Source organism: Antechinus flavipes, chromosome 2 (genome assembly GCF_016432865.1).
Source record: "Antechinus flavipes isolate AdamAnt ecotype Samford, QLD, Australia chromosome 2, AdamAnt_v2, whole genome shotgun sequence".
NCBI lineage: Eukaryota > Metazoa > Chordata > Mammalia > Dasyuromorphia > Dasyuridae > Antechinus > Antechinus flavipes.
Window position 1 is genome coordinate 320,715,588 of NC_067399.1, and position 22,865 is coordinate 320,738,452.

General features: G+C 32.3%; 1 protein-coding gene across 5 annotated transcripts in view; it reads right to left on the minus strand.

Annotated features, from left to right (window-relative positions):
- RBM25 (RNA binding motif protein 25) overlaps positions 1-22,865 on the minus strand; it is a 46,091-nt gene that overhangs the window by 15,665 nt on the left and 7,561 nt on the right. For 2 of the 5 annotated variants that reach the window (XM_051977654.1, XM_051977653.1), the window contains exons 2-9: positions 17,649-17,769; positions 13,732-13,781; positions 9,860-10,027; positions 9,372-9,429; positions 7,825-7,985; positions 5,281-5,499; positions 3,759-3,812; positions 3,429-3,512 (exon numbers count right to left, since the gene is read on the minus strand). In XM_051977654.1, coding sequence (XP_051833614.1) covers positions 3,429-3,512; positions 3,759-3,812; positions 5,281-5,499; positions 7,825-7,985; positions 9,372-9,429; positions 9,860-10,027; positions 13,732-13,781; positions 17,649-17,754 — 900 coding nt within the window. In that variant the 5' untranslated portion in view covers positions 17,755-17,769. The remainder of the gene's footprint in view (positions 1-3,428; positions 3,513-3,758; positions 3,813-5,280; positions 5,500-7,824; positions 7,986-9,371; positions 9,430-9,859; positions 10,028-13,731; positions 13,782-17,648; positions 17,770-22,865) is intronic. The other 3 variants (XM_051977655.1, XM_051977656.1, XM_051977657.1) reach the window with 3 other exon arrangements.

Sequence of the window (22,865 nt, forward strand, 5' to 3'; positions counted from 1 at the left end):
CAAAAGCATAGACTCTAAAATAGACCAGCAATCTCCAACCTTGAATGCTGGGAGATTGTATGAGTGTGGCTGGCCTTTCAGTAAGTATGTAATGGCTACACTGCAAACAAAAAGCATGGTGGTTCAAAGCTTGAGACAAAAGTCTCCAAAAATACAATGAATCACACATCACTTGACTACAACTGTATTTTGTGCAAATAACTATAAAGCAGTTTGAAAATTGGAAAATACAAATTGTAACCCCAAAGAACTCCCAACCCCCCAAAAAAACTGTAATGTGGGGGCTCTGGAAAAGAATGGAAATAAATCATGAATGTCAGCACAAAACAACCAGAATACTTTACTATACTCTGGTCTTCCCACCCACCAGAAAGCTATCTAACTACATCCAGGCAACAGCTGTATATTATTATCTATTTTATTCCCACCATTACAAGATGGACAGCCCACAAAGTATCAAAAAGGTTGGAAATCACTTATTTCAAACAAAGGCTAAAAAGGGTTATTTGCTACAGTTTTATTGAAATGTCTATAAACTGTATTTTTCCATTTAATAAAATAAAAAGCAAAGCAACATATCTATGCCCAGAATTCCTATAAGACAATAAAAATACATCAAGATAATGATAAATCCATCCTTGGAAGCAATTGTTGTGTGTTAACTTACAGATTCTGTGCTAGGACATGGACCGCCAACACTGGATTAACCTTGCCTATAAGCTATGTTTCTGGGAGGAAGAGCAAGTACATGGTTCACAAATAAACCAAATAACAAAGACAAAGTTTGTCAACCTGACAGATTGCCAGTGCACCACACGGTTTTTACACATACTCAGCAGAAAAAAACCCCAAACAGGAAAAAAAACAAAAACAAAAACAAAACAAAACAAAAACCAAAAAAACAAAAACAAAACAAAACAAAACTAAAGCAAAAAAAAAAAAAAACAAAAACAAAAACAAAAACAAAACAAAACAAAAAAAAAAAACCACGTTTATCCCTTTGGCTCCATGTTTAGTGCCACTGCAATGAAATGAAAACTTCAACAACAAATGTGCATTTTTCTTTTCTTCATCATGTAAAGCATTTAAAAACTTTAAAAAGCAATCTTACCTGTTAGACACTCTTCCCTCTTGTCCATGGATCAGAGAACTGACAGAGAATTATGAAATAAAGCTAATTCACAAGGGATCAATCTATCCAGCTACTGTGCTACCCTGTATTTAATGTGAAATACAGGCAAACCCAGCACCGAATACATTGAGATTACAAAAGGAAGAGAATAAAAATGGCAGAAAGCTGACAGAGACGAACAAAACTGAAATCCTATTTAAAGGGGCAAGGAAATTCATCCTTTAAAAGTTCCTAATATCGTCTTAATTTACAAGATGGGGCTAGACTACATGAAAACTTTGAAAGTAAACTTACCTCAATTTCATATACTTATATATAAAGAAATGTGTTTAAATACTGAGAGGAGGAATACTTACAGATTATTTTAGCTGTTCCAATAGTAATTTCTTTGGTAGCATTCTTGGATTTTTCTCCTCAAAGCACACTTTATTCAGTGTACTAATTCTTTCTTTAGTGTATCTTTTGGCTTATGTAAATTAGGCTTAGTTTTTTTAGGACTCATTTCAAAAGTTTTCTTCTTGCAAAGCCAATGGAAGAACAGATAAATCTAATTTACAAAAGGTATTTATCTAATGTATTTCTATAAGATAAAAGGTCTAGAGAAAAATGAAATGGGGCTAGGAACAGAAACACAGATGTAGGAAAGGAACAGAAAAAGAGAGGTAAAAGAATCATCAATCTTACCTTGTGTTCTCTTCAGACTCGTCCGTGCTGTAAATGGACGCCCCCTGCCACGCTGATTACCCTGACAGTCTGTGCTTATTTAATAAACTCATACCAAAACATGCAAAGGTTCACTGTGCTCATTACTTTTTCACTGATGTTCCAAAAGACCCCTTTAACCATACCACCCAAATAAAGGAACAACTATTTTTTAATCTTTTTGGAAGTCCAAAACAGTCCCCAATGAAATATGTCTAAGGCAGTAATATGCCTGACAGCTTCTCAAACTCTGAAGCATATATATTTTAGATTTGATTTTTTAACCACATGATTTTATCATTAATATGCTACTGACATGACAGGGCTTACTGAATAAATCAATGATGACAAAAAAGGGGAGGGGAAGGGAAGGGGGAAACCACACACACACTTCTATAACATTTTCACTCTTACTTGGTCCCCAAACTTGAATGCTGAACTTTGCCAAAAAAGACTCTTATTTCCCCACTTTTTCATTCCCAAAATTAATTTTGGGAGAAAAAAATAACATGTTTCTAGTCATATTTGTAATTACTGAATGAAGTAATACAAAAGAGAGGTAGGGCTAGACACAACAGATGACTTGAATTTGTGGGGTTAAACCATTTCACCAAATTCCAACTTTGAATTTTGAAGAAAAAAAAAAAACCCACAACATGACTATGTGAAGAAAAAAAACACTTATCAACATTTTACTGGTGAGTTACTGGCTACTCAGTCCTAGGGGAAGAGCTAGTACCATCTTACCACTTAAACATTAAAATACATTTCATGCAGAATTTGCTTTTAATGGTCCATAAGCATCACCTTCAAAACCAGAAAACATTCACAGATGCGCTAACATTGAGAAGCTTTTGTAGGCAAGGCTTATAAAAGGGATTTACTATACACAAATATTCATTTCCAAGCCAGTTACCCCTTTGCATATTTTTCTGAGGGGGCATCCATAAATATAATAAAAAACAGAAGCTCATACTTACATCCTATTCCTTGTTACTTTCCAAGCTGAGAGTTTCATCTTGCATTAGTCACCATATGATCTCTATCATAATGGTGGGGGTCAATGAATAGATTAGCTTTATGGGAATTTACAGTTCTTCCATGCATCTAAATTTTGGTAAGTCTGGTAACCACTGACCTACTTTTAAAATTTTCCCCCTCTCAAATTAAATCTATGTAAATAATAACCCTTAAATTTAGCTCTAAATCAAACTGTTTTCTTCTGATTAAGCTACACAATTGCCCACAGAAATACACTATAGTGGATGTTATCCTGCTGCCCCCTTGAATTGTTATAAATCCTGAACCTGATGTTTAGGTTGAAATTTATGGAAAACAAATATTCTTTATTCATATTAAAGTGAAATGACTGCAGAGCAATCATTAAATAACTGAAAGAACTAAACAAAATGTACAGGACCACTTTAATGTGGCACTGCTCTTTGATTCTTGTTTTCTAACTATGTACTAGACCTAATATAAATAGCATTTTTAATGAATTCTAATGTAATGTTGATTTTAAGTGGTCTTTTTTTTTCTTTTTGGATTCTGCAAAAAGTCTAGTTTGTATCAATTGCAAAAACAAGAATACTACCTTGTGTGTGTCTCTGAATTTACTGATCTCTCGTGATATCAGGTCTCTTTTGTCTTCTTCCATTTCTATAGCGTTTATATCTTCCTAAAAGACAAGGGGGACAGGAGGGAAAAAAGAATGAAGGTCAATCAACATCAATACAAAGAGACAAGAGAAAAGTCGAAGGTTAGAGGTTTTGTACCAGTCTTGTAAGAGAAAAAAAAAAGCCCTTCTGCAGTATCAAACCTGACAATCTGATGTTAATGAGTGAAAAATCAGATGGACAAGAGTCACAAATCTGGCAACTAGCAGTAAATATAGTCATTGTCAAAGCCTACAATGTAAACGAACCTTGGTGATGAGTGGATAAGGGATCAGTGGGGCCACTGGAAATCTGCGGAAAATCTGCGGAAAAATCCACGAAGATTTTTTTTTTTAAAAATAGAGTTCACACTACTCTGAAAAACAATGTTCTGTATGTTTGTACTGTAAGCAATACTGTATTGCTGTGATATCATTTCCTTGTCAAAGTTATTTGATACTAAAAAATAAGACTTCACTCACTCTCCACACACACCCCCTCCCACAATCCCACCCCCCTCATTCAATGGAACAGGGAGGGACTCAGTGACTAACAATTAAGCAGAACTTTTTTCCTGCTCCCCCTCCAGGAAACAGTGGTCCTGATATAAGCAAAGTTCTCCCATAATTCTTTCCATATGGCAGGTTTTCTTTCTTTCCCTCCCAACCCAAGCAAACTATGGAAGCTTTTGAGTATTTTTCTCCCTCCCTATTAAGGGAAGACGTGCTAAGGGAGTCAACCCAACAGTCCCGCTTTCACTGGGTCTTTGAGAGAACCCAGGGATCAGCACACTAGGGCCTAGTAGCTCTGCATTATATCTGCCCTGTTTAAGGCTGTATCAGAAAGAACTGACCAAGGAAAATGAAGGCATTTAGCCACATAGAAAACTGCTCAAGATCATCTGTGAGGAACTGAAATCCAAAGAATAACATAAACCTTAAGTGTGACTTGGTAAATAATCACATTATAAAGGTTTTACAATGCTTCTAAAATGGCATAAAATACTATTCATGCATATAAAGTATTTCCCATAAATGTAGATAGTTATTTCCATCAACGTTTCTCAACAGTATGCCCAAAGAAAAGGGTAGGAAAAGACCTGAATATTTCCTTTTCAACCTGGATTTCCTATTCCTCAGACTAACTGAAGTGGAGAACAAAGTAGGGATGTGACACTCAAGACCCTGGGGAGGAGTGTTTCATCTCGCGCTGCTCTTTCAAATTCCTCCAGCTAGATAGATGTTCAACAGCATTATTGTCCATGGAGGGGAATGAGGCAAGGTTTCTAAAGGAAAGGCAGCTGAAAATTAAAGGTGAGTGAAGATCCTCAGTGAATGAGACCTGCTTTCCCGCTTGGAGCAGAGAAAAAAACAACCATGAAAAGGGGATAAGGCAAAGTGAGATAATCTCCATTCTAAGATCTTTAGGGCCAGCCCCCATAACAGAAAAACTTACTTTGCACATTATCAGTTATTGGTTTACCCTTCATGACACAATTTAAAAAAAAAAAAACAGAACTAGAAGGGTGACCCCATACATAGGCATAAGCCTCCATGCTGGTGTATTTCAATGACAAAAAAATGAAATTTGTGGTCACAAAAATTAGGAAGCCAACTTCCTAAGGTATTATCAAAATAAAGCAATAAAAGCTTACTAAATTCTGATATAAACACTAGTCAGTTTCTTTTCCCATCAGAAGTTTGAAATTAGAGCAACTGTATAAGATAACAGAGATCATAAAAAGTAAATTGAAGAAATAAATCTGTTTTGTCCGAAATCAATAACACATACGTCCTCCTTCTTTTCCTTTTTCTTCTTCCTGGGGTGAGAGTCAGATTCCTGGGAGGGGGCATTGAGCTCGCTGGAGTATTCCCGTATTAACACTTCAATGGCCCCTTTAATGATCTGATCTCTTCTTTTTGTTTCTTCATCTAAGGCTTCATCGTCATCATTTGTAGTCTCTGGCCTGGCATTCTTGGGAAACAAGGCAAATTCAGAAAAATCACCAACCTAGAAAGTGAAATTTATTTTGAAGCAAGAGTTGGTAAAACCCAGTGTTTTCTCCAAAACACTTGTCTGGGAGTCCTTGTATGCAGCACTATTTTTGTTATCAACTTAGCAAAACTAGGCTATGACTTAATATGGCTTAATGTTTGGAATTTTCTTATCTCGTCATTTTCTTCCCACTCCTTTTCCATTTTAATACTTAAGAATGCTAGGTCCTAGACCACCACACACACAAAAAAATCTCAATATGATCAATTCACATACCTTGTGTATTTAAAAAAAAAAAAAAAAAAAAAGATAAAGCTTCTACAACAGATCCCCATGTTTTCTTTCTTAAAAGTTAGGTAAACTCCAAAGCTTTTTTTTTTTAAACCAAAATCTCCATATTTCTGAAAAACTATTGTTTAAAGCTCACTTTTCACTTTTAAAATCCATACATTCTATTGTTTCTCCAATATAAATCAATATTTCCCGGAGTTATTTCAAAGTTGTTCTTCAAGGTAGGCCTAGTACTTAATACCACTTCCTTCTATTAAAAAAAAAAAAGTCCCTAAAACTTCCCTAATCTTTGCACTTGAATTACATTTGTTTCAATTTTAAACCTACTAGTTAAGGACATAATCTGATTTGTGTTGTACAAAAATTAATGCTTATTCAATTAGTTATGTTTTCAAAATATTAACAATTTAGAGAATGCTCTCAATATTAAATTTTCCATTTGTCATAGAATCCTCAAAACTTGGTGAGGAAGAAGTGATAAGTGGGATAAACATAAAATAAATTATGTCTATTGTATGTTGTTTCTTAAAAGTATAAAGTACAAATCAATTTATCTGCCTTACACTAGTGGCTTACAGTAACTCCAAGTTATAACCAAAAGCCATGATGGTGTTCCTGAATAAATACTTTGATCGTAGTGTCTCATGCTCCACAAATCACATCCTCATGTAGTTTGATAAGATAAATTTGATTAAAAAAAAAAAAAAAAAGCAGGAATTCTACCTTCAGCATTTAAAAGGCTGTAACTACCTGAGGATCTAACTCTATAACTAAAAATCAATAATGATTATTAATTGGACTATTATTTACTGAGCATCTATGTAAAGTGTTGTGATAAACACAAAGATACAAACTACATATTTTCTAATAACTTGAGCAGGGGGAGAATGCTCCTTTTATAACTTACTAATTTTTAGTCATTATATGTATGCTAATAGACATGGCTCCAATGTCAGGTAATTAGCTTTGCTCAAATATATCTAAAAATAAATGATTTCCTTAAGATTCATGGTTTTATATATAGTATATGCTGATGTTTTGAAAATCTAAAAATTAGGCTCAAATACTTTCATGACCCAACAACATTTTGCCTTAGTTAAGTCATACAAGGAACTCATTCCCACATGCCATGGATTGAGAGAGAAAAGCTAGTAGTAGATATAGAACAACAGACAAATCTGTGGAGAAACCCTGAGCCCACTTGCTCCATGCAGAACACTCTTACTTTCTTAGCTGATTAATAGGAAAAATGGTAGTAATATACAAAGTATATTACTCCTAACGGGCAAGTTATATACAAAGATCAGTGAGCTAAAGCATTATTTACAGGTTGGCTAATTTTGGTGAGCCAAAAGATACATGTTTACAAGGCTAGGTAAAAGATTGTAGCCAAGATGGTAGAACACACAACAGAATCACATCTACTATCACAAAAGAACAAAAATGGAAGAACTAGATGTTTATATTTTGGATTAGTAGAAAGATATTTCCCCCCTATCTTCAAGTAAAATCCTCCACTCAACATCTCCACTTCTTAGGGTACCTTTAAATGCCCTTGAATAGGTCTTCCACCTACTTACCTGGTAATAAGGTTAATAATTTAAGTCAGACAAGTAGTAGTAATACTAAGTATAAATAACAACTACAACAATTTGCATTTTTAGAACCTGTGTACTTCTAAAAGGGGAGGACCAATTCCTTCTAATTGTGTAGATTTAATTATAATTCGTACTTACTTATAAGGATGTCTTATTGAATTAGTTCTGTTTGGAATAGTCTGTAACAATTTTTCTCTGGAAAGTTAACACTGTCCAGCCTCCCCTTCCTACCTTCATCCCAACCTGGAACAAGCAAACCAAAAGTCATCCACCCACTATGGATGGATACAATATTTAAAATATCTGCATACTTTTTTTTAAAGTATGTACTTTTGTCATAACTATAGATCAATATGACCTATTGAAGCCCTACATAAAAATTTCAAGAAAAGAAACATTTCACTCCAAACAGGACAGCTAACCTACTAGAGTGACTCACTGAGACACATACCCCATTGGACGCTTTCCTCTTCGCTTTCCATTCATCTAACTGTGCCTTAGTCTTCGCATCAACTTTAACTAGGAGCTTCTTCTCACCAATCTGAAGATCATGTAATAACCGAAGGGCACGGAGGGTAGATTCAGGCTCTTTATATTCACAGAACCCAAAGGCTAACAATGGATATAAAGGAATACATGAAAATATCAATGCATTAATGAATGCCTTTTCTTTAAAAGAGTATTATACATAATTAAAGCAAACTCATTATGGGCATATGCTCATAGTCTTACATGTCCCTTTTATGGACTCTTCACTATTTATTAGCAATTCCCCCCAAAAGGAAGGGGGCAGAGGGAGAGAAGAAACTCAAATCAGATGATTTACTATATTAATCACACTAATAAAATTATAGTTGGAACGCAACTTACTGACTAAAATGGGGTTTGATTTCACTTATGGATTTTAATTCATAATATTCCTGTTCTCCACATTATTATTATTAACTGAAGGCTAACTGAAGTTTAAACATAAGAAAAACAAACATTTTCAATTGGGAAAAAAATGAAATAAAAAACTATTAAAATGCTCATTGAGAAATGGGAAAATTCTCTATATTTTTAAAAAGGTTCAACACTGAGATGATTCAGGCCAGTTCCAATGGTTTTGTGATAGAAAGAGCCATCTGCATCCAGAAAGGACTGTGGAAACTGAATGAATCACAACATAGTATTTTCACTGTTTTTGTTTGCTTGCATTTTTTTTTTTCTTTCTCATTTTTTTCCTTTTTGGTCTGATTTTTCTTGTGCAGCATAATTATGGAAATATCTATAGAAGAATTGCACAAGTTTAACATATATTAGATTACTTGCGATCTAGGGAAAGGGGTGGAGAAAGAGAGGGAGGGAAAAAAATCATAACACAAGGTTTTGCAAGGATGAATGTTGAAATCTTTGCATGTTTTAAAAATAAACAGCTTTAATAAAAGAAAATAAGAAGGTAAAATGAAAATTTTGGTTAAAAACAAAGAATGTTTGCTATTTCCTCAATTTCTTGAGTTTCATGAGATTTTTTAAAAAAAAGGTAAATTTCTTTTTGTCGGTAGAACAACTTTACTATCACTAGAATCCTTGAGTACCAAATAAAAGGGCTCTTGTATGGTTAGATTTGCACTGAAAAGTACAAAGAGACAACTGGTTCACTTTTGGTTTATTCCAGAGCACCAAGAAACTCTGGCTGCTGCTTATCTTCAACAGTTCGATCCTGATCATGAAAACCCTTTTCAAACCTACCATTGCTTAGCAACTTTCTGATACAGGAAGAAAAATACCAAAAACCCCACAAAAATCATAAATTAATCTTTTGTTTTGGTTTTTTTCTTTTGCCTCCACTTGGCTGTAATTACTTTCTTTGCCATCTAGCTCCAACCCTTAGTTACTCCATTCCCAATCACAAGCCAAAGAGGAAAATTCCTATAAAGAATTATATCTATCCAGCATACCAAAAGAAGTGAATTAGTTATTTAACTTATAACAAAGGGGAAAAAAAAATTCATCTACCTTGAAGTTTTCCAGATGCACCTTGAACTCTCTTCCAGCTCAAAACTAAACCACATTTCTTTATTTAAAAAAAGAAATAAAATTTGTAACATTAGATTTTTAATGCAAAAAAGTTTATATAATAAAACTAAAATAAAGAAAAACCGGAAAAAGGTACAAAGACTTACTTTTCAGACAAGTAAAAATGAAAAATTTTAAATTAATGTGGTATTTAATTATTAAAACTGTTTAGAAGTATAACATAAAAACTAAACAACTTTTACTATCATCATTTTCAAGAATAAGGTATTGGGAAAAAAAACTAAAGAAAACTGATATCCCATTTCTGTGATACAATCTATGTGACCATGCATCAATAACTTAATCTTTCTAAGTCTCTATAATATGGTAATAAAAGTTATACTATATCACAAACTTGTTGTGAGGATCAATTGGGTATATAAATGGTTCATAAATATAAGCTCTAAACATTAGAGTTTACAACTTACAGCTAGAAGCTGCCTGATGAGCATATCAGAGGCTTTCTCAGAAATGTTGCCAACAAAAACTGTAGTCGTGGGGCCACTGTTTTCATCATTTTCTTTGTTCTTTAGGCCTGGATGATCTTTTCTGGCTCCCAAGTGCTTTCCAACCATCGACACAGTGGGTACTAAAACCTAAAGAGGGGAAAAGAAACAATAAAATATAGTTTTGATCTTTCAAACAACTGTTTACCAGTTTTAACACGAACTAAAGTAAAAGCTTCAGCAGTATAATTTACCATATAGCTATTATTAGTTACTGTTTTATAACAAGGTAATATCTTCCTAAAACCTCTATAGAATGTTTATTCCGTTTTTTATTAAACCAAGCATGTTATTTTCAACAGAAGTTGCATATACCTCTAATTTTTAAGCACAAGATTAAGAATTTTTTTTTTCAAAATTTCCTATTAGTTCAGAAAGAAAAACCAATGATTCATCAAACAGTAGATCAATTCAGGAGAATTTAGGAGTTTAATTGGAACAGTACAAGCAGTCCCCGAGTTTAAAATGACCCAAATTCACAAAAAGGATTGGTGCAAGTCAGGTCCCTGCCTCATAGCAGCACTCCCACTGCCAGCTCAAATCCCTTTAAATTTGAATCCTTTGCAGGGGAACATTTGGGGATTTTAGAGAATCTCCAACTTCAGAAGTGGAAGAAGGAAGATGGAAAAACAAAAAGCAAAAACAGATCAAGGGATCAAACTGCAGAACTTACTGTCCTTAGTTCCCCCTCCCCCTCTCATTGCCTAAAATTCTAGGAATCAATCATCTCTTATAGAAATGTATAGATTTGTATCATCTGGGAGGATTAAGGAACACTGAATATATTCATCAATCACTTTACATATTTGTGGATTAATTTAGATTACTTTCCTTTTAACATTGATATCTAAAATGACAATAATGCTTGCATTACTTATTTCATAATGATGCAGTGAAGTAAGCACTTTATAAAACCTTCCAACAGACATAAGTGTGAGGTATTGACACCTGAACTGGACTGAGAATGGAAACTAATTAGGAGAGAAGGAAAAGTGTATACAATTCTGGAGTTTGTAACAAGGTATATTTTTAGAGAATGGAGAAGCCTGGGTAGGATGCCACAGTTTAGGCCAGTATGAAAATATTGAGCACATGAATAAGGAGGGAAAAAGTATGTACAAGGAGGAATGTGAAGGTACAAAAAGAAAACCTTAATCTATTCTAATATTGCCTAGATCTGATTCTATGCTCAGAAAAAATGAAACCCTTATTAACTCTTCTCCCAGGATTCAGAACTCTGACTATTATTGTTAGTACTACAACCTGGTTATGTGATAAGCTATTAAGTCTGGCTCAGGAACCTAACCATCACTTGCAATGTCTCTTTAGGAATATGTGACCCGAGTTCCAAACAAGTCACTTAAAAATTAACTTTTGAATATAATTCAGACATAAATTAGAAACTAATGGTACACATGATTTCTTATTATTCATGTTAATATGAAGATTTGTTCAAGAAGTGAATAGTTTAAAACTCTGTAGCAAACTGTGCCTAATAATTAGAGGAGCTTTCCACATCACAACTTACAGAAATACATGAAACAATATACATAAGTGAAAGGAAAAATAATGAAAGGAAAAATCCATTCTGGGAATGATTTACCTAAGAATTTTAAAGGAAAATGGGATGGTGGGCATATAATATATTTCTTCAATCAATGCTTAAACTTGAAAAAAGTAAAGTAGGCACTGAGGAAAGGAAAAAAAGCAAAAGGGACAGTACAAAATTATCATCAATACTCCTATAACACCAAAATGAACAGGATTCTATTTTTTTCCATCAGGAAAATTCAAATTAATCCATTTCCCCTTTATAAAACATAAATTATTACTGATTGATAAAACATTACTACATATTCTTTACAACTCAGACATGGGTTTTCATTTTTAGAAGGTATCATTATACAGTTTAAAATACTGACTTTTTTTTAAATCTAAATTTTATTGATACCTCTGACCAGGCTTCTATCACGGAAGATACTCTATTGAGAGCCACCATAATGAGAACCAGCAAAAAATACTGGGATCTGAAGACCTAGAATAAAAGCCCAGCTGAGCCAATTATTAGCCATATAAACTTGGAAGACACTGAATTTGATATCCAAGAGCTTAGGTTTAAAACCCAGCTTCTCTACTTACTTAGCTGTCTTGGCAAGACACTTAATCTCTTTGGGCCTCAGTTTCCTGATCTGTAAAAGGAGAGGCTGGACTAAATAAAGTGACTTCTAGCTCTAAATCTACCAACCTATGAATTTAAATCACTTCACCATTCTTAGCCTCAGTTTCCTTATCTGTAAAATGAAGAGAACAATGTTCATACTACCCCATAGTTCATGGGACTATGGCAAAGAAATTGCTTTGGAAACTGAAGCACTCTATAATCAGGAGCTAAAATTATAGCTGGAATTTGCACTGCCACAATTTATACTAAATTATGAGTAAATGAACCTAGTGTGATGAATATGTACACATATTCCTGAGATTCACAAATAGCTGTCTTATGCTTTTACTATTTTCTTCCTTTTCTGATCCAATTATTTTCTGAACCAAACAAATGACGAGTTATAGTTTTCAACAAATGACTTATTTATGTCAATGAAGAAAAAAAATTCTTATTTGTTTTGAATGGGGGAAGGGGAGGTAGGTTCAAAAATCAAACTGACTCTCATAAAACAGTGTGAAGCACTTGAGAGTTAAATATTCCAAGGGGACAGTTAGGTGGCGCAGTAGATAGAGCACCAGCCCTGAAGTCAAGGGGACCTGAGTTCAAATCTGGCCTCAGACACTTCACTTAACACTTCCTATCTGTGTGATCCTGGGCAAGTCACTTAACCCCAACTGCCTCAGCAAAAAAAAAAAAGAAAAGAAAAGAAAAGAAAAAAGAAATAATATTCCACAGGCAACCAACTATGAAATATGAAATTAAAAAAAAGAATTTAGCCGTTATCAAATATAATGTAACTAAGCTAATCTAATTAAAGATATTGTTGTACAAGAAAAAGGTATAAATGATAAAACAGCCTATATATTATTAATATTTTTTCTAGTCAAGCCAAGGATTTCTAGGATTAAATGGGGAAAAGAGGAAGAATTTAACAGAACAGAAAGTTGCTCTAAGGAAATCCTAGATCCATAATTCACAGGAAATTAGATTTTTCCCAGAAGATGTCATCTATGGCACACAAACTCTCCTTATCCCCTTTTCCCTTACCCATTTCCTCTCTGGATGCTGATATCTAATCAATGGGGAGAAAAAAGAAAACAACTATCCTTTCACTTAAGCCAAGGTAGATAGGTTATGAGAAATTTTTCATATCTTCACATAGTTGAGATGCTTTGAGGGAATAGGAAATTAAATAATACATAAAAGTCTATAGACCTTAAAGTGCTACATAAAAGTGAACTATTATTATAACTTAAACACAAATTATGCCTATTTAAATAAATTGATACAAACGACAGGTTTCAGTTAAGAATTCAAATTCTTTATTCAAATAAAATTTTAAATGTTTAACTTTTCTTTTTGTCCTTGCCTAAATTTCCCTTTGTAACCATCTCCCTTCCCCTCAGAGAGCCATACCATAACAGATTTTTTTAAGAAAAAGAGGGGGGAAAAAAAGACATTATATATGCACACACATATACACACACCTGACAATATTAACTACAGTAATCATACATGACAATTATTTTTAAAGTATGTGTAAGCACAAAAAAAAAAATCAACTTTATTTAATAACATTTTTAATTTTTAAAAAAGGGTACTCTCTTACTCCTCCTTAAATAATACTTACAGTTGGAGCAGGTGTCATAATGCTCATTGGTACAGGAATCATTGGGGTCCCTTAAAAAAAGAAGAGGAGAAAGTATTATATCTACAAAATTCTTAGAAAACGAAATCTTTATCTTTTACATGCACTGAAAATATCACTCAGAAAATTGTCACACTACTAAAATTCTATATATTGTTTGAAATATAACTAATGAAAAGGCAGCAGTCATACAAATACTATCATTTTTAATGCAAGTTACCACCAGGCAAATCCAAATGGCATTACATGCAGCAAAAAATGTTAAAGCAAGCAGTTTTACAACATGCGGTTTTCTTTGTAGTAACTGATTGAAATTCAGTATTTTACTGTCAATTTACCAGGTTCAGCAGAGCCCCCAAAACTAATGTTTGGTTAAATCAACCTATTTCATAAATGTGGACTCACCTATGTATTAAAAGTACTTACAGAATTTTCTTTTTAAATTAAAAAAGAGGCCACTGAGAAATTAATTTGGACTGACAAAAATAATATAGTACACAGTATCAAGAAAAAAAAAAAATCAAGCAAAAGACTAAAGATTAGTCTAAAAGCCATTAATAAAAAAGAAAACCTTAGATTTTGCTATGTTTAAGACATTTTTAAACCTACAAAAATTCTGACAAATCAAGTCTATTAACAGACTAACATTCATAAAGAATCAACAAATTCTATGTATTGACATTTCTATTCTTAATTTATTATTTTAAGTGATGACTGCTAGCTTTAATTAGGGATTATTGATAAATCAAAGATGTTTTAATTAGATCTAGCAATACAATAAATTGTTCCAAAGGCTAATTTTTAAAACCATCTACTTGGCAAGCAGCCATCAAGTTAACTATACTCTAAGTCTGCAATATATACAAAATGTAATACAGTGACCAATACTGGTTTCAAAGAATAAATTATGAAACATTAGGATAAATTGGAGAGGGGAGAGGATGCAGTGAGTATCTAAAAATGTTTAATGTTACTAATACTGACAAAGAAGGTTACAGAGTAGTTGGTTGTTTTTTGTTGTTGTTATAAAGGAGAGAAAAGAGGGGTAAAACTGAAAATTGTTTGGCACAAAAAAACAAGATAGCAGTAAAACTTTAAATGCAATTTCAGGAAGGTTTAAAAAAATATTGTTTCTAAAAAATCTTAAAAGCCTTTACCTTGACCATTTATACCAAGAATTATGCAATTGTTGCATTATGTTTATCAATGCAACTAGAAGTTAAGATACAGAAGAGAGATTATGTTCACTTAAGTTAATACAGTTTATAAAAAATAATATTTTATCAAGCCATTTTATAAAAATTTTAGTGCATTTCAAAAGTATGACTTAAAAATTCATGAAATAAAGCAGCTTATGATTTATGAAAAAATTTTCTAAATAAAACTCCTAAATTAGAGACCAACTTTTGCACTGAAATTCTTTATCTTAAACTCCCAATCAAAAACATATAAGTAAAAAAAAAAAAAAAAAAGCAAAAGAATTGCTTTACACCCAAGATTTTAAACATTATTCTTTCAAAAACATGTAAGCATCATACTTAATCACATCATAAAATATAAAATGTCAGCAGACCGAAGAAAAAAATTCATTTCCTCTTTTTTAACAATCTAAAAATATTAAGGGTGTATGTCTCCCCCCCCAAGAACCTACGAATATCATCTGAAATAAAATGTAATAATTAAAAGAAACTGTGCCTACTTCTCAAGTACAACTTCAATACCTTAAGAAACATTTCAATACTTTAAATATTTTATACTTTCTGCATATAAGTGTTAAACTAGATCAATTATTAGTGTTTTATACTGATTGTACATGTCAAATCAGGTACTTCAGTTTTGATTCACTTTTGATTTAGTATATCAGTTTTCCACATTTTTATCTATTAATTAGGAATACAGCAAACACTGATAATATAGAGACCACTTAAGTAAAATTTGTTTCCCAGAAGAAATGATTATTGTCCCCCTTGGAATTGGAAGTGTAACAGAATTACCATTACCTAAATGAAATAAGAATGGCTTAACTTTATTGGATTTGGATTGGACATCTGGTTTGGGGGTATGCTGACCCATAGTATAAGAAAATAAAGTTCAGGTTTTTTTTTCTTTGAAAAAAAAACATGCCCTACTTACCTTCTATCTCCCTTTTTAAATTGGTATTGTGTTCATCAGAAAAATACATTACACTTAATTTTATTTTTCCCCATCATCTCAAAGAGATTTAAAATTTCTCAATTGCATTAAAAAAAAACACTATAAGATATAGAATGAATATTTACCTAGACCAAGGATACTTAGAACACTAATTCCCCAAGGGTCACCTTTCTGTGATTCTGAACACTCAGGCTGAAAATTACATCCAGAAAGCCCTGATTCTCAATATGTATCCATCTTCACAAAGCGATCCAGAAGAATATTAATATTAAATACACCTCAAGTACAACATTTTATTTAAGAGCATTATGATTAGATCTTTCATTAAACCATCCAATAAGGTTAAGTCAGAAAGAACTATTTTAATTACTAATTAGGAGGTCATTGAAGGGTTTACTGTCTCAATCATCCTATTTACTCTAACCTTTCTTTTTCCCTTTAGATCCCCAAACATTCCTACCTTACCATATCTTTCAGATTTTCCATTCCAAATCTATTGATGAAGTGGAATGATTGTTGTTGATTTGAAATTTAGGTTAATGAAAAAAATTAAAACATGTTTTTTCTAGTTGTATGAAGCTGGGAAAACTGCTTAATTTTCCACTTTTGCCCTCAAGAATGAGGAACTAACTCTAACTACATTTATGCAAATGAATATAACACTATTGATTCGATGTTTAATGTTAATTTCTGATACTGAATATCACCTTCATTTATTATTAGACTAACAAATTTATTTCCTTGGGAACAGAAAGCATGTATAAGAAGATTGGCCTAGAAGGAACTGATAATAAGCTAAGAAGATTATCTTCCAGGAGTAGTTTATATTCAGATTGGGAAACTAAAAGTTGTTACTTAGCATACTGGTCATCTAATGGATCACGTAAGTGGGTGTGTGAGGATTACAACACTATACATAAATGAGTTGATTTCCAGAGTCTGGTTTCAAAAAGAGATAACACTAACTTCTAAAACAGGACAACCACATAGATACAACAAAGTTCAAACATTCAGTGAAGTGAAATCTGCTCCCCTCTCCCCCAATTTTAATAGATCAGGCTTAACCTGGTTGGCTTTCTAAGAGAAGGGAACATAATTGCTGAATCTCAGATTTGCAGAGCTTCTAACATCAAATCATGTTGTAATTGCTTTGTGAACACAGATATCAAGTTACAATATCAGTTTGCTAAGCAACAGAGCTGTCAATGAAACAGATATTCATATGGAAACTCTATAAAATTCCAATTTAAAAAATTAGAACATGATTTAAAGCCTCTCTAATAAAATGATGAGATAACTAGTCATTATAAAGAAATTAGAATAACTCCAAACTTCAAAACTAGGTCTGTGTGGGAAAGAACTGTATCCAATTAAATTCTTTGTTTTTCAATTATCCAATAAAATGTACTACCTACACACTAACTTTATGCAAGTTAGTGGAGAAAGCTCTATGTATTTAAAAAAGTCTTAATTATCAACTATTTTTATCTTACTGCCAGGGTTATATCTAAAATATAACACAATGAGCCTTTAACTTCTTAGTGGTTATGATAAAATTATGTTCTAGAGGAGATTAAAAAATCCACAAACATTTCTTGATAAACTCTCTAACAGTCTAAATTAGCATAAATAAAGCTTTCAAAATCAGCACATTCAAATCAGAAATTTATTTGAGTTTGACACTCCAGAAAGTATTGGTTCTATAATGGTCACAAAAATATTCCACAATAACAGAATCAGCTTACCTGGAGGCACAGGTGGAGGAAATCCAGGAAACTGTGGGGGTGGGATACCTGGTGGGAGAGCCGGGATTCCCATAGGAGGTCGATTCAAGTGAGGAGGGAAAGACATTCTGACTGGAGAAATCTTAAAATAAAATAAAATAAAATAAAATAAAAATCTCAAAATACTTACAACTATTTTTCCTCATATTCCATTAACATTTATTATTCCAAAGTCACCTTAAATGTGTCAGTAAATGATGTTTTTTATCTTTTCATTTTAATACTTTTCTAAAACATTAGTATACATTCTAAGCGCAAGATCAAGAAGAAAAAATGTTCCAGATTTTCAAACACAATCAGTTAGGTAAAACTTTAAATCTGATTCGAATCAAAAAAATCATAGCCTTAAAAGTTGCATTTTGTAGTTAGTCATTCAGTAACTGACAGAAGCAAGAATGGGTGAGAACACTGGATTTGGGACTCAAGAAAACTCTGAACTTGAACCTAGCCTGAGACTCTGGGGAAATCATATAATTGCTCAGTATGTTTCCTCATCTGTAAAATAGTGCCAAAAATAGGACTTACTACCTCCTAGGTCAATATGAGGCCAAATGAGGTAATATTTATAAAGAACTTAGCACAGTGCCTGGAACACAGTAAGGGCTATATATAAAATGTAAGCTACCATAATTTCATGCAGCCTCAGTTTCCATAACTGTAAAATAGCATCTACCTCACAGGATTGTGAGAATTAAATGAAATAATATATGTCAAGAACTGTGTAAACCTTCATGTGCTATACAAATACTATTATTATTATTTACAGGCCAAATTTTTTTTTTCAATCTATCAAGTAGTTATTCCTGTCCCTATTTAAAATTTACAAAGAAGGTTTCCTGCTCAGATTTGGGTTCAACTGGATGGCCTTTCTAAGATTCTACTAGATATGTCTAGGCCACTAACACTGCTTCAGATGTAATATCACTGAGTTTGCTACTTACTACCAGTGTGACCTTGGACAGGTCCGTAAGCTGTCTGGATTTCAGGTTCCTCAGCCGTAACAAAGTGGGATGACCTATGGCATCTATTCACTGGCTCTAAAACTGATCCCTATGTATCATTTCAACAAGCTTTCAAGTATTTTTTTTTTTTAAAGCAGAGCCTAATGAGAACTGTGGAAATTATATATTGCACATGTTTAACATATATTGGATTATTTGCTATCTAAGGAAAGGAGAAAAATTTGAAACAAGGCTTTGCAAGGGTGAATGTTGAAAACTATCTTTGCATATATGTTGAAAATAAAAATCTATTATTTAAAAATTTAAAAAGTATATTTGCACTTTTAATAAAGTAAACATAAGAACCAAAAACATTTTAAAGTACAAAGATAAAAGTTCCTATTTTCTTATTTCACTCAGGAGAGAGAACTACTGGGAAAGGATTAAAAAACAAAGCTGCGGGGTTACAAGAAGACAGCTTTGTAGCTTACCACATAGTTGATTGCAAAAAATATATTTTGGTCCTGCTAAAGTGTTTTGACTATCAGGAGGAATTAAGAATAGGTATTTATGAAAATCTTCCTATTAAAAAACTACATGGACATTTATAGCTGTAAGAAAATTTAAGATAAAGAAAAAAATGTCCTTTTCATTTGGAACTATTACTTTTCCTAGAACTCTGCTCAATCACATTTTAATTCGAATTTATTTTTGTTTAGAAAGTTTGGGAAACAGCAGTTACTTCACAGACACACACAAATACACACACATATACATATACCCACTTTTAAAATCTGAATTTTGGTACATACTTCTGAACTTTTTCTACAGGCAAAGCTGATATCTAAACAATTTCTTATTGGATGCCCCTGCTGTAGGTACCTCACATTTAAAAATGGTTGTTACTGAAATAGCTATAAAATAAATCACTTTGCTCTTCCCAACAATATTTAATAACTCCTGGCATTATCAATATTTTTTCAGCTCCTAGTCAAGGAAAAAAAAAAGTATAGTCATCTTTTAATTTAGTATAAAATATAGGGATAGAACTTATCAAATCTTTCTAAAAATTAAAAGTAACAAATCACTTAAGATTTTTCCCTTACACTAAAACAAAGATTTTCTTTTTCTTGGTGTTTAGATTGTATTTAATGTTAAGATTTTTTTTATGTCTCATTATTACTTAAGCAAATATTTTCTTTTTGGAAATCATATCTCTATGCCTTTTTAGTCATTTTTCTCCCTTAAACATTATGCTTTTAACATGTACATTTGTTTATTTTGGGGGGCAGGGAGGAGGAAGTGGGGTAGAAGGAAACACTTCAGGGGACTGCAGAAAAAATGATTCCCCTTATCCAATCCAAATCTGAAACTTAAGAGATATTTCATTTCACAAGAAGATTTTCTAAAAGAACAGCCATCAAATATGATCTTCTAATAGGACTTGCAGATTATCTCATAAGGAGAAAGTTCAAAGCTGGAGATAGTAGGAAAATGAAACAAACAGATACCTTGGTTCATTTAGCATTTTTATGAAAACTTATTTTTATTTCAATTAAAGTTATGAATTTATGAAAACTATTAACCTCAAAGTATTCGTTTCAAAATCTTAAAAGTAGGAGGCAATCATCTATTTCAATAAAGATTTTTTTTTTTAATTTCGGGCTCTGACAAAACTAAATTTGAAGTCATGAAAAAGATTAAGAATATATTAGCCCACAAAATATATCCATATACATTATCTGTAATAAAAAGAAAAGTTACTCATATAGTCAAAGTACTTTTTGAGTTTAAATTTTGTTTTTAGTAAAGCATTAATGCTAAATTTGATATCAATTAGTTCTCACAAAAGAATATTATAATAGACTCAGCATTAAGATATCACCTACCAAAATATAAGCTAATTTATTCCAAGTCAGTCCCTTCAACAAAGGAATATTTACCAAATGTAAAGCACTGTATTGTTAAACTGAATTAACAAATATAGAGAAACAAAATTTTCAGTAAGCTTCCTTGTAAGAAACTCTTTGATATAAGAGAGATAATATATTTCTGGAAAATAAAATGTTTGTCTACTCAGACAAACATAAGGAAGACAAGAGTTTCTGCCCTCAAAAGAGCTTTATGTAAAATTTCTGAAAATTTGCAAAGCACTTTACAATTGATCTTCATAAAAACCCACGGAGTACGTGGTGTTATTACTTCAATTTTTACAGTGAAGAAAACTGAGACAGATAGTGATTAAGTGACTTGCCCAGAGTCACATAATAAATGTCTGAGGCTGCATTTAAATGCATCTTCTTGACTCCACTGTACCCACCTTACTGGCCTTTATATGGTCAAGTAAACTAGCTGTGGTGCCTGCTAGACACCAAACTATTCTCCTGAACTTGTGGTTAAAGATACAGCTGCAGAATAAACTACAGACTAAAAAATAAAAAAGATAATATTTCATCCTATGATAAATGTGATAAAACAGTATTTAACATTCAGCACTCAACATCATGATCGTTTATCAGAGATTCTCTAAATATTCCCCCAAACATTTTATCTAGAAGGACGTTAGTATAACAACAATTTTTAATAAGCTTCTTTGTAATAAACTGTTCAAGAGATAAGAGAGAGATATGTTTCTGGAAAATAAACTAATAAAACCTCTATTTCAAAATATGCTAAAAACTTGTCAAGTTTTGTGAACATTAAATGATTTAAATTATCTAAAGAAATATATACATTATAGAAATGTCTTTGTATACTAACATTAAATATGATAATCTTTAGAATGCCTTGTACTGTATCTTTCTTCCTTAAAAAAAGGAAAGAAAGCACTTCAGATTTGAATGATTAATTCTTTTATTTCACAGGCCACATAAGTAAATCTTGAAAGCAAACTGCTGAAGACACTATAGGAAGACAAGACTACTGCTACCCTACTGGTGAGTTCTGCCATTCAGGAAAATAATTTGCTTTAAAAAAAAAAAATAAACAAATTTGACTATAATATCCATATACATTAGGTGCTTAATAAATGTTTGTGGACTTAACTCAGCCAGTTATTAGGCATATATTACAAACAGCATAGAAGTAGACACAGTTAATGTCCATCAATTGAAAAAAAGATAAATAAATTGTGGCATATGAATGTAATGGAATATTAGTGCAACATAAGAAATTATAAATATTGGCAATTCAGAGAAACATGCACACACCCAGATGAACTAAGCACAAAGGTAGACAAGATATATAGGCACATAAATATATTTATATCTAGATATATACAGATAGTTTTTATTACAATAATGAAAATGGAAATAATGTTAAAAAAGAAAAAAAATCAAGCATCTAATTAGACTGACCAAGCTTAACTCTGAAACTCCCTTCCAGGTCTTTGGGTAGGGGATTATGGATATAAAACAATGAATAAGCAGGTATGGTTGATATATTTAGTTTTACAAATTGCTTTTTAAAAATTCCTTCTTACAAGGGCCAGACAAGAGAAAGAGGAGTAATAAAATTTGAAATGACAGTGATATAAAATGAAAGTGAGGGGAAAGTCTATATGCTTTAACCCAAAGACCATAGTGCTAGAAATACATCTTTTGAGATCAATGACAGAAAGGTTTCATGCATATGGAGACAGAGACAGATACATGCAAATAACAATCATAATAGCCCTTTTTATTTTTTTTCTTTATAATATTAAAAATGTGTTTTTTCCCTTTATTTTTAAATTATAGCTTTTTATTTGCAAAATGTATAATTTTTGATCCTACAAAACCCCATGTTCTAATTTTTCCCCTTCCTCCCCCAGTCAGCAACTGATCCAATATATGTTAAACATGTGCAATTCCTCTATACATTTCCACAAATATCATGCTGCACAAAAACAGATTCAAAAGGGAAAAAAATGAGAAAGAAAACAAAATGCAAGCAAACAACAAAAAATAAAAATGCTATGTTGTGGTCCACAGTCAGTTTCCACAATCCTCTCTCTGCATGCAGATGTCTTTCTTCATCACAAAACCATTGGAACTGGCTTGAATCACCTCATTGTTGATAAGTCATGTCCATCAAAAATGATTATCATATAGTCTTGTTGTTGCTGTATACAATGATCTCCTGGTTTTGCTCATTTCACTTAGTATCAGTCTCTCCAGGCCTTTCTGAAATCATCCTGATCATTTTTTATAGAACAATATTCCATAACATTCATCTATCATAACTTATTCAGTCATTT